The 12693-nt window shown below is 43.6% G+C and overlaps 1 protein-coding gene across 1 annotated transcript in view; it reads left to right on the top strand.

Moving 5' to 3' along the window:
• Window positions 1-2470: 2470 nt before the first annotated feature.
• Window positions 2471-12693, top strand: part of Anln (anillin actin binding protein) — a 58226-nt gene continuing 48003 nt past the window's right edge. The window contains exons 1-3 of the mRNA XM_021206514.2: window positions 2471-2625; window positions 8458-8614; window positions 10238-10543. Coding sequence (XP_021062173.1) covers window positions 2608-2625; window positions 8458-8614; window positions 10238-10543 — 481 coding nt within the window. The 5' untranslated portion in view covers window positions 2471-2607. The remainder of the gene's footprint in view (window positions 2626-8457; window positions 8615-10237; window positions 10544-12693) is intronic.

The raw sequence follows: 12693 nt of genomic DNA, 5'->3' as shown, positions 1-12693 counted from the left end.
AATTATTTTAAGACAGAATCTCACTGAATGGCCCAGGTTGCCTTCAAATTTGTGATCCTCTCACTTAATCAACCTGAAGTAGCTGGGGTTACAAGTGTGCACCACCACACCCATCTGTATATTCAAAAACAAAATGACCTGTTTTTGAAAGGTCTTACTAGGTAGTCCAAGCTGGCTTGGAATTGACTGTGTAGCCAAGGCTAGCCTTGAGCTGAAATCATCCGGACTCAGTCTGGTGCCCCCATGCCCCACTTAATTTTTGTTGGTTCTTATTCTTCATTACAATACATGTATAAAAGGAGACGCCCATTAGCCAGATAACCTGACGTGGAGAACCTTTGTCTGATCCTTTTTGCCACCGCTTTCTGGTCAGATCTTGGCCTTTTCTCTTTCTGTAAAAATACAAATATTTACTTTATTGTATTACTTTGTCAATTGCGAGAATGTATGTGATTTTTGAAAACTTTAACTTGAAATATATATATTGGAAAAGATTGATAAAGTTAATCTTACTACATTTTTTGAGGTTCATTTTATCTACAAGAAACATAATTATTTGTTTAAAAGAATAGATCTTCCAAAGGTGAAATACTCATTTCTCTAGGGCCCTATATCTGCTTGAAATACTTGTCTTTAAAAAAAATATTTTTTTTTACTCTAAACCTACAAGTTTAGAGTAGCTATACTGCTTCATCCATGCTAGCTAGAATCAAATTGTTTACAATGAAACCAAGGATTCCAGAGGCAACAGCCCGGAGGCACAACGGCTACATAAATTTCCAGTGACTCATTCCCAAGACTGATCTACACAGTCACACCCCAAGTACACACACCCCTTTTCCTGTTCATTGCTTGAGAAGAATTCAGGCATCCATTCCCTTTGGTTTTTAGGTAGCAAATTCTAACAACCCCACACACCACACACCACACACTTAACAAAGCTCTTTCCATTTTCTGTCATTCCTCAGCTCCAAGGCACCAAGGAAGTTTATTATTCTTGTTATTCTGTGGTCCCAAGGACTTGAATTCTTAGAAGTTGCTCTTAAAGAAGTTGTTCTTATTCCATGCCCCAAATTCAGTTTATTATACTCTATAGATTTTTAAAATCATTTATTACTTAGAAAAACATCATTATTTACTGTGTATGTGTGCAGGTCAGAGGACAATTTGCTGGAACTGGTTCTGGGTCTAGAATTCAGGTCCTAAGGCTTGGTAGCCAGCGCCCTCATAGCTAGCACGTGCTCTGTTGCTGGCCCAAGCTTCCTATTTTTATTTAGCTTTATGATTCTGGACTTGAACCTTCAACACTTTCAGTTTTTCTGTTCAATAAGCACAGCTGGTCCTGTTATGGACTCATTTAGGACACATAGACGCAACCATAAGCCTTGCTACCATATATCTGTTTTACACAATCTCCTAAAGACTTCAGGTCTCACAGCACCAATCTGGGCACAGAGATTTTGGTGCTTTCTCGACCTTTTGAAGCATAAAGGCAAACAGTTCTACTACTACCAGAGGTTTGACAGCCCATCTTTTCAGACGCTGCATTTTTTTTTTTTTTTTTTTTTTTGGGTGTGTGTGTGTGTGTGTGGTTTCAAGACAGGTTTCTTTGTAGCCCTGGCTGTCCTGGAACTCACTTTGTAGACCAGGCCGGCCTCGAACTCAGAAATCCACCTGCCTCTGCCTGGGATTAAAGGCGTGCGCCACCACGCCTGGCTGGACGCTGCATTCTTGGAAAGCCTAGCATAATGTCAAATGGTAAGACACTGTGAGGGTCTCCAAAAGACCCCCAGGAAGAGGAAAAGGAAAGTCAGATTAAGTTATTGGTGCAATAGTTTCTGTCCTGCTTACTGCCTGTTAAACGGGAACGTTTATTAAATATGGACTTTTCGATCGTCCCTTCTCTCAAGTGTTCTCACTGCCGGCTTTGGTAGAGGGCTTGTGAACGAACTTATCGCACCTGTCATCTCTTTTTCCCCAAAACAAAGAACCAGTCACTGGCTGAGAGTGTGGGGAGACCCACCAGAGTGGTCTCTCAGGAGGTCAAGCTGACAGTCTAGTCCCTCTTCTGGTGGCAGGAGTCAAACTGTATCAGGCCCAAAGGCCAGAGGGTCCGACCGGGCTCGTAAGGCCCACGGAGGAAGAAGTCAGGGCGGCGGGAGTGGACAGAGCCAGGAAAGGACCGGCGAGGGCGTGCGTGGGTGCGTGAGGGATGGCAGGGCGCTCCCCCTAGGCAGTTCAACGGCAGAAGCGTCTCCGCCCAAGCGGAGGAGAGAGCAGGGCTCGCAACTCCCCCGGACCCGTCCGAGCCTGGCCGCGTCACGTGACCAGGCTCAGGGGCGGGGGCAAGCGCGGCGCGCCCGGCCCCGCCCACCCCGCGCGCATGCGCGTCGGCCGGGGCGCTGAAATTCAAAAATTTGAACGGCCGTGGTAGCCTACCGACGCCGTGGGTGCGGAGGGCAGCGCCGACTGGGTGTGGGAGCGCCCGCCGTCTCGACTCCAGTCCTCCTCCAGGAGCTGCGCCGAGCCTGCACTCACTTCTTTCCTCTTCCTGAGTTTGAACCGTCGGACCCAGCGTCTAGCCGTCCACTCGTGAGGCCTGGGGCGATGGACCCGTTCACCGAGGTGAGAGACACTGCGGGCGCTGTGAACCATGACCCCCTGCCGACTCCCGGGACCCCCGCCCGCGCTCGCTGTCAAGCCTGCGGCCCACCGGCGGCCAGCGTGGCGCGTGCGCACAGCGAGCGTGCAGCCGGGCGGAAGCCGCGGGGTCGCCGTCACCCCGGGCTTCGCCGCCCCCGTCCCTGGCTCTGGGGATGGCAGGGAAGACAGGGCCTCAAAAGCCCCCTGCTAACCCCGAGCGCTGTAGTCGTCGATCCTTCCTCCACCCCGCCGAGTGCTGGCTCTGGGTGCTCTGGCTTGACCCTGCCCTCCGCTTCCCGGCACTTAAAGCACGCTTTCCTCCATCCATCCATCCTCCGTCTTGCTGTCTCCCGGGAGAGTGCGGCTTGGGGGCCTGGTGGGACGAGCCCTGCCGGAAAGCTGGAATAGTTGGCAGGGTGGAGTCCGCCCAGTGCTGTGTGCCTGGAATCTGATGGAAGTGATAAAGGACTTCACAGGCCCAGAGGTGCTTTAGGCTGGCGTTCCTTCTCAAGTCACAGCTCTACTAACTTTAGTCTAGTCTCATGCACACGGTTGATAACTGGTTGAAAGGAAACAGGGCTTAGTTACCTCAGCGTGTACGAACCAAAATTATAAGCGTGTGATGTAAGGTTAGTACACCTCAGTGTTTATGTAGCGTATCATTTCAACAATGCCTTCCTCATCTCTCCCTTGGAACGAAGGTCTAGATTCGGAGGTTAATCTTACTATTTATGTCTGGTTTTAGCTTCACGTTGCAGCTGTGCACCGCCGTTCAGGATTGCCGGTTGCTGTTGGCCGTTCTTTTATTGCAGGACAGTTCCTCTTTTTCTTTTGCTTCAAGCTGTTCTTTAAATTTCAAGACCGTTGTGAGTTTTGTAAAGTGGGCATACAGTGTTTCTGTACTACATTGAAAAATGTCGTAGAGGATAGTAATAATTTATTTTGGGTAGTGTAGTTAATAATTTCATAAGTTAAGGGTTTCAACAATTAAAGATTTCAACTTGACAGTTATGCTGCCCCACCCACCCTGTGCTCCGTTCGATGTTCTCAGTTATCTTGAGGGAAACAACATTTTAACTTTAGAATCTCTAATAGAGGGCTGGAGAGATGGCTCAGGGGCCAAGAGCACTGGCTTCTCTTCCAGAGAACCTAGGTTCAATTCCCAGCACCCATCTGAGTTCCCTTTTTTTTTTTTTTCCNCNCCCCCCCCCCCCAGACAGGGTTTTTCTGTGTAGCCCTGGCTGGCCTCGAACTCAGAATCAGAAATTAGCCAACCTCTGCCTCCCAAGTGCTGGGATTAAAGGCGTGAGCCACCACGCCTAGCTCCATCTGAGTTTCATAAAAGCCTGTAACTCCAGTTTCAGCGGATCTAATGTCTTCTCCAGGGAGCCCAGATACATATGTGATAACCAGACATACTTGTGTATGGTACCCCAACACGTAAAAATAAATGAATCTGAAAAAAAGTTCTAATAGAAGCAGCCACGGAATATTTTGTAGCAGCTATAGAGAATAAGGACAATTATTCACCAAATATTTGTCACTTACATTGAATCTTTACATTTTTATTTATATGAGCCGGGCTTTGTGGCGCATACCTTTGATCCTAGCGCTCAGGAGGCCTGAGGATCTCTTGAGTTCAAGCCTGTTATTTCAAATGCAACTAATATATATAAAATCATTTTCTGAGACAAGGTTTATATGTGTGTGTGTGTGTATGTATATGTGGGTATTTGCACATTTGCTTATGAATTTGAATATTTTATTGAAAGCATTTATTCTTATAACTTGCATGCAGTAAAATTACCACAATTCTAGATAATATTGACTTTAAAAGTTTGTGGGGCTGGAAAGATGGCTCAGGGGGTAAGGGCACCGACTGCTCTTCCAGAGGTCCTGAGTTCAAATCCCAGCAACTACATGGTGGCTCACAACCATCTGTAATGGGGATCCGATGCCCTCCCTCTTCTGGTGTGTCTGAAGTCAGAGACAGTAAATAAATAAATCTTTAATAAAAAGAAAAAATGATATTTTGTGATTAAAAGAATAAAATTACTTTGAGTAGTGCTATATACAGGAACAAAACTCTTTGGAAAGTTGGTTAGAATTTGTACTTTTAACTTAAAAATATTCTTTTGAAAGTACTATAAAACTCAGAAAAATCTTCTTGTTTGGGTTCTTTTAGAATGTGTTTGAAAATATGCATGCCTTAATGTGTAGTTTATATTATAAAAGCTAGGTCAGTTGCAGTTAGAATAACAGCTCTGAAATCTTTTCCTTAATTGGTAATGAGAACACAGAGTGAGTTCCAAGACTAGGTGCTCAGTGATAACATTCATAACATTTTTGTACTGTGAAATGAGTTTCTAGTACAGTTTTTTTTTGTGTTTGTTTGCTAAAAGGGACTGAATGTCAGTATAAAATAACTTTCTCAGCAAGGGTCTTACTCAAAACCATGCAACACAGAAAAATTACTTGAGATTATTTTTTAAAAGTCCTCTCAGGGTGATTATTTACCATGATATTATGCCATCATAAAATAGAAAAAGAAATTATCGTGTTCTATCAATGCCAGGACATTAGGACTTTATTCTCTTAATAATTCCTATTTCAAACGCTACAGTCCCGGTAACCACTGTGCTTAGGCCGCGCCTCCCTGCCGCCCTGGTGTCCAGCACACCCTGCCTCGCTTTGCCTGCCTTTTCTGCTTTATAAATGCACACTTAGCCACCAGTTTGCAGGCCGCCCTCCGGGCCTTCACTGAGACTCACTTTTCACAGTACTCCCCTCTGTGCACTTCGTGTTAAATGTGCTTCCTTCCAGAGTGGGTATGTTCCAAATCAACTGTTTTTTTCCTTTTCAGATGTATTTTCTCCAGTTTCATACTTTATATTTAAAAGAAAATTTAAATTCATGATACAATAAGGAAAGTGCACTTAAAATACTGAGCACATACCTATATGTAATTTAGACATTATTTCTTCAATTAAAAAAAACCTCTTTGGCACTTATTAGCCTGATTTTATTATTAGGACTGTTTAAATGTTTGTTTTACTTTTACATCTGTGGGTTTCGAATCCATTGCAAACAGTAGAGCACTGTGTGCATTTGAATGGCAAAACCACATTTTTCCGTTGTGAACCATTGGAAGCTGTACTGACTCAAGTGCTTGACTTTGGAGAATGGAATGTTGGCCATGCCCATCGATGGATATAATTAGGGCAGCTTTTTTTTTTTTTTTTTTTTCCAGAGTGATGTATTTTATTGTGAAAGAGATAGCAGACCATTATGAATTTGTATAGCAGTTTGGTCATTTTTGATTGGTTGGAGGAGACTGTTTTAGGGAATGAAGGTCTTGTGCACACAGTATTTTAATTGCACAGCCTTTTGATTGTCACTTCTTTCAAGCAACCTTAAATTAGAAGAGATTTCTAAGTGCAGAGGGTTGTGCCTTAACCCAAATTTAGTTCATTGTTGTTTTTAACAAAATCTCAACTGTTTGATTTTACCACTCAGGAGCCAGATGCCTGGGTGAAAGCCTGCTAGCTCAGAGAGGCAGAAAAGGCACCCAGCTGACCTTCCTCTATAGCCAGCACCCTAAGGAAGTTCTTCACACAATCTCAAAATCCCCTCAAACTTACTGTCCCTCCTTTCGACTTCCTGTGACCTTCTCTATCAGTTCTCCTGTCTCCCTCTTTCTTTCTATGCTTTTTCCCTATATTTGCTCCCTGTCAACTAGTTGTTTATTCCAGGCTGACTCTTGACCTATGCTTGACTTTATTTAATCCTGTTTACAGTCTTCAAGCAGAAAGCTCTTGGATTTAAAGGTATATGCTAGAGCTGAGGTTCACCACAACCAGAAACAGTTTTTTGGTTTTTTTCCCAGTAAATAACACAATCTCAGGGTTTACAGTGTGATCAGATATCCTGCAACAGTTCACATTTTGTACTGTTGTAAGCAGAGTCTTGTTCTGGAGACCAAGCTAGCTTAAGCTAGCTTTGTATCCTGTGTTGTCTTCCACTCTTGAGCTCTCTCTCTCCCTCCCTCCTTAGCCCTTGAAGACGCATGGGAGTGGCTACTATCTTGATAGAGTTCGTGCTCCTTCTAAGGGGTTCTTTCTTTTCTTTTTTCTTTTTTTCTGTGTAGCCCTGGCTGTCCTGCCTGGAACTCACTCTGTAGACCAGGCTGGCCTCGAACTCAGAAATCNGCCTGCCTCTGCCTCCCAAGTGCTGGGATTAAAGGCGTGCACCACTACACCTGGCTCTTCTGAGGGTTTCTTAAAAATTGTATTTTAATTAAAGAATTAAATAGGTCAAATAGAGCTTAATCCCTAAGTCTGTATTAATTAATTAATTAATTAATTACTGCTCAATATATGCAGGGTAGTGGTTATCTGTGTTCTTCTTTAGTCATGTACATTTTAATTAAAAATAAATTATTTTAGCCAGGCATGTTTGTTTTGTTTTGTTTTTTTGTTCGAAACAGGGTTTCTTTGTATAGCCCTGGCTGTCCTGGAACTCACTTTGTAGACCAGGATGGCCTCGAACTCAGAAATCGGCCTGCCTCTGCCAATTAAAGGCATGCACCACCACGCCAGGCTAATAATTCTTTTTTGTAATTTAAATTCTCTCTTGATGCTGTAGTCATAGCTCACTGGTTAAAGAGAGTTGCTTTTCCAGAGGGTGGAGTTCTGTTCCCAGCACTCACATTGAACAGCTCACACCGCCTGTAACTCCAGCTCCAGGAGTCCAACACTCTACTCTCTTCTGGCCTCCATAGGCAGTTAGATGCGTGTGTGCATATTTATATCCAAATACACACAATTACATATATTAACTTGTGTGGGTGGGGGTGTGTGTATGTCAGGCACATGTGTGACACTCAGAAAACAGTTGGTTCTTTCCTCCTTCCATGTGGGTTCCAGGGACTGAATTGTAGTGCCAGTCTTTGCAGCATACACTCGGACCTGCTCCTCTACAGCCACAACCACTCTGTACTTAGTAGAACAGAAGTTTGTGTTGAGCTCGCTAGCTGCTCATCTCTTGCTTTTGCCTGTAATCACATAGCATTTCTTAGTGTTGCAGCAAGTTATCTGGAGCTGAATGCTGTAATACTGGCTTTCAGTGGAGCTGCTCCTCTAGCTGTCAAATCTGCGTAGTATGTGCAGAAGCTCGGGGGCTTTGGGACCTGCATTGAACATTACATATATATTATTTATGACAGTCAAAGCAAACCATAAATTCAGGCCAGCCAGCCCAGATTCAAGTGGTGATACAGACTACCTTCGTATGAGTGTGTTGGCATAGCCGTGTGTGCAGGTGGCGGGCACACACGTGCATGTGGAGACGGGGTTAACATCGCACGTCTTCCTTAGACTTTCCCTTATGTTCTGAGGTAGAACTTTTCACCCAACCTGACTCACTGATTGGCCTGATTGGCCAGCCACTGAGTTTCAGGAATGCTCCTGTCCCTACTCTTCCCTAGTGGCTCTTGATGGATGTGGCCATGCTTGGCTTTTTGTGAGTACTGGGTTCAGAATAAGCTATCACCTAGTCCCTGATTGTACCTTTGGATTGGAGCAGACAGCCACAGCATTTAAGATCTTATATAAGTATCTTTACATGCTTCCTATTTACATTTATATTGTCTGCAGTACTTTTGATACAGGTGCTTGGTAAATCTTGGTTCAGTTGCTTGAGATTTTATCTTTGAAATGTGTTTGACTATTATCCTAACAGTTGTTGATTTTAGAAGGCATCTGAGGTTTTGTGAGCCTTCAGCTAACATTGTGTTTTAACCCTGGTATAATACAGAAGTTGCTAGAACGAACACGTGCCAGACGAGAGAATCTTCAGAGAAAAATGGCTGAGAGGCCTACGGCAGTAGCGAGGTCTGCACTGCATGCGAAGAGAGGCAGAGAGCCACTTTCAGAAGCAAGTAATCAGCAGCAGTCCCTATCAGGGGGTGAAGGTAAACGACTTCGGGAAAGGAAAGCTGATGTGGACCTAAGCATTTCATTACGCATGTAGAGGAGCCAGTCTCTGGGAGACAAATGCAACAGAATTGGGCAAGAATAGCCTTCTGTTACAGTTCAAGGTTGCTACACCAGGCCAGGCAGAGGACTTGGTTAGACAGCCAGGGAAACTGACTTTTCATGACCTCACACTCTTATCTTAAATGTTTTTAAAACTTTTTTGAAATACATTTTATATTATATTACATATAATATAATACATATTATATTTATTTTTATCTTATGTGCATGGATGTTTTACCTTCATGTGCGTGTACAGTGTTTGTGGGAGGCCAGAAGTGGGTGCTGAATCCTCTGGGGATGGAGTTGTATACAGTTGTTAGCTGCCATGTGGGTTCTGGGTCCTGGAAGATCACAGTGCTCTTAGCCACTGAGCCATCTTTCTGATGGGCACCTCCTAAGCTTTTGTTTGTTTAAAAGAGTATACTGTTGTGTGGGCAAGTGTTCCATGGTGCATGTGTGGAGGTCACAGAGCAGCTCTACAGAGTTGGTTCCTCTTTTAACCTTTAAGTAGGTTCTGGGGGTCAAATTCAAGTTTCCAGGAATGTGTAGTAAGCATGTTATCATTGAGCCATCCTTCTGGCCTTTTATTCTTATTTAAAATCTTAATTTCCTAAGTTGGGGAGATGGCTGAAGTCCTTGATGCACAAGTGTAAGTAAGGACTGAAGTCTGTATTCCCAGCATCCATGTAAATGCTGGGCTTGGCAAGGACATGCATGGGAGGGAGAGTCAGGGCTGTTCTGACCAGCTGAAGATGTAGACTAGCTGAGTTGATGAGCTCTGGCTTCCAAGGAGAGACCCTCTTCAGTTTATAAGGTGATAAGGTGGAGCACATAGAGGGCACCCATGGCAACCTCTAACTTGACTTGCACATGTACCTGCACACATCTGTGCCCACACACAGAACAGTATGCATGCACACACAGCACATAGTCATTTCATTTGAGGCTCACTCTTGGGTAGAAGCCATTACTTTGAATGGTGCCTTTAGGATTTTTCACGCACTTTATTGATGCTAAATTATGTGATACTGATTTTCTTTGGTATAGATGAGATAGTACATTTGTCTTCAGAGCCCACTTCTTGCCTAAGCCTCAAGTGAGGTATCCTTCGATTTTGTTTTAGTTACTGTCCATAGCAGGCTGTTTCAAAAACAAACAAAAATCAAATTCCAAAAAACCTGTGTTCTATAACCTAATTTCTCTAGGCTTGACTCCTCTTCCTTAAGAAGTGACTCTGCTGTGAGGTCCTTAGGATTCTGTAGAGACGTGGTTATTGTTGTGAATGTGATCACTTTCCTGTTGTCTTAAAATTACATAAAATCTTATACATGCATCTTGAAAATGTTTAAACTTATTTTCATTGACTTAACAGAAAAACGACATGTTCACCTAAAAAGAAGATAATGGATTTTTTTTTTGCATTTTTCTTAGAAGTAGCTAAAGCACTAGAGAGATTTGATGCCTTATTAATTGTTAAGCACCCACCTCTAGTTTTTAGGCTGTGAAATCCGCAGAGGTCTCACTGTGGGCTTTTGTTGTTGTTCTTTTGGATCTAGAAAAATCTTGTACAAAACCGTCACCATCAAAAAAACGTTGTTCTGACAAAATTGAAGTGGAAGCTCCGGACTTAGAAAATACAGAACCGGTTGGTGCTGCAAAGCCTTGTTCTCCAAAGCCTGCACCCCGACAGACGAAGCCCCCAGCACCAGCTGCCGTCACTGATTCTCTGGCTGCCCCAACACCCCTGCTCAGCGCGGGCAGAGGGCTGAACTCAGGATCCGAAGCATCTGCAGTCTCCTCAGTTAAAACTCGAATGCAAAAGCTTGCTGAGCAGCGGCGTCATTGGGATAGTGATCTTGCAGGTATAAATGATGGGGATGGGTGGCCCCTGAATTGCTTTTGTAAGATTCAGCATGTAGCTGGATGTGGTGATACATGCTTGTAATTCCTGCTCCTGGGAGGCTGAGGCAGGAGGATTTGTGGCCTGCCTGGAGTAGCCTGACAGGAAAGTGCTTTTGTTTTATCTGTGTATGTGTTCTTTGCTTGGAGTTGATTAGTGTACCAGGAGTGTAACCACAAAAAAGCAAAACCAAAAAACAGTGAGTAAGAAGAGACGTTTTTCCTTAGGTAGATGATGAGGGGTTTTTGTTTGGTTTGATTTTTTTGGTTTTTCAAGACAGGGTTTCTCTGTATAGCCCTGGCTGTCCTGGAACTCACTTTGTAGACCAGGCTGGCCTGGAACTCAGAAATCTACTTGCCTCTGCCTCCCGAGTGCTGGGATTAAAGGTGTGTGCTGATGAGGTTCTTGAAGCAGGATAAACTTCACCTAGAACTGAATTACTTCTTGTTTGCAGAGGAAAAATCCTGACTTCAGCTCTATATTCAGGAAATCCTATCTCATATGTTCACTCATCACTAAAGACACTAAGGTGCACACTGCTGTTTGGGAGGGAAAAGATGTCAAAATAAAATACTCCCCACCCCAGTACATTGAGCTGTAAAGGATAGTCTTCAGTTCTGGGCACAGATGCATGACTGGACCTTAGCTGCAAGCAAGTTAGTGGTTATGTCCAGTGCTGGTTTTGTTGCAACTAACTGATCATCTTCTGACTCGTTATGTAAAAACCTTGAGATGGCTTTCTGAAATACTCATATTATATTAAAAAGGAATCCAGGTGCAGAGGAAATATACATCGGATAAGATTTGGATCAGCATCCTGGAAGTATGAGAAAGCCAAGCTGTACCTTTGTCTCTGTATTATAAAGCCTTTAATCTGGATGCATAGCCAGAACCAGGGTGCAACAGTCTGAAGGGACTGATAGACTCATTGTGTATATTAATTCTGCCTGCATGTAAGTATGCACATGACCCCTGGGTCTGGAGTTACGGACTGTTGCAAACTGTCATGTAGGTGCTGGGTATTGAACCCTGGTCCTCTGGGAGAACAACTGGTACTCTTAACTGGGACCCATCTCTGTAGCCTGTACACTGAATTTTTTGTTTTTGTTTTTTGTTTTGTTTTGGTTTTTTTCGAGACAGGGTTTCTCTGTGTAGCCCTGGATGTCCTGGAACTCACTCTGTAGACCAGGCTGGCCTCAAACTCAGAAATCCGCCTGCCTCTGCCTCCCAAGTGCTGGGATTAAAGGCATGCGCCACCACTGCCCGGTGAAAATTTTATTTTTTATGTAAGTGAGTTCACCTTCTCTGTCTTCAGACACACCAAAAGAGGACATCGGTTTCTATTACAGATCATTATGAGCCACCATGTGGTTGCTGGAAATTGAACTCAGGACCTCCAGAAGAGCAGGCAGTGCTCTTAATTAATGAGCCATCTCTCTAGTCCTCCCATTTTTATTTCTATTTATTTATTTTAAATGTATTATTGTGCATGCACGTGCGTCTTGACGTTCATGCAGATGTCAGAGACCAACTTGCAGGATTCACATGTCTCCTGTCACCTTGTGGGTCTGGTGACTAGAACTCAGATTGTCGGGCTTGGTGGCCAACATCCATTCCAGGCTTTCTCAGCCTTCCTTATGCTGCAACCCTCTGATACACTCTCTCATGCTGTGGCCCCAATCATAAAATTATTTCTGTTGCTACTCCATAACTGTAATTTTGTTAGTTATGAATGGTAATGTAAGTATGTAATATACAGATGGTCTTTTGTGACCCATAAATTGAAAAGCACTGATCTGTGCCCACTGAGCCATTTTATCAGTGCCTTATTTTTATTTTTAAGTAAAATGAATTTATTTCAGCACAAATACGTGTTGAAATAAATTCATTTTACTTAAAAATAAAAATAAGCTTGGGCAGAAGGAGGGTAAGGAGCAGGTCTCTCCTCTTGATTATGTACAGAGGGTCTGAACCTTCATTGGCGATCACTAGCTGAGATTTAACTTGTTTTGTTAGTTTGTTTTTTGTTTTTGTTTTTGTTTTTGGAGACAGGGTTTCTCTGTGTAGCCCTGGCTGTCCTGGAACTCACTCTGTAGCCCAGGCTGGCCTCGA

The sequence above is a fragment of the Mus pahari genome, chromosome 10, assembly GCF_900095145.1.
Source record: "Mus pahari chromosome 10, PAHARI_EIJ_v1.1, whole genome shotgun sequence".
Lineage (NCBI taxonomy): Eukaryota > Metazoa > Chordata > Mammalia > Rodentia > Muridae > Mus > Mus pahari.
This window is presented reverse-complemented; position numbering and strand designations above follow the sequence as displayed.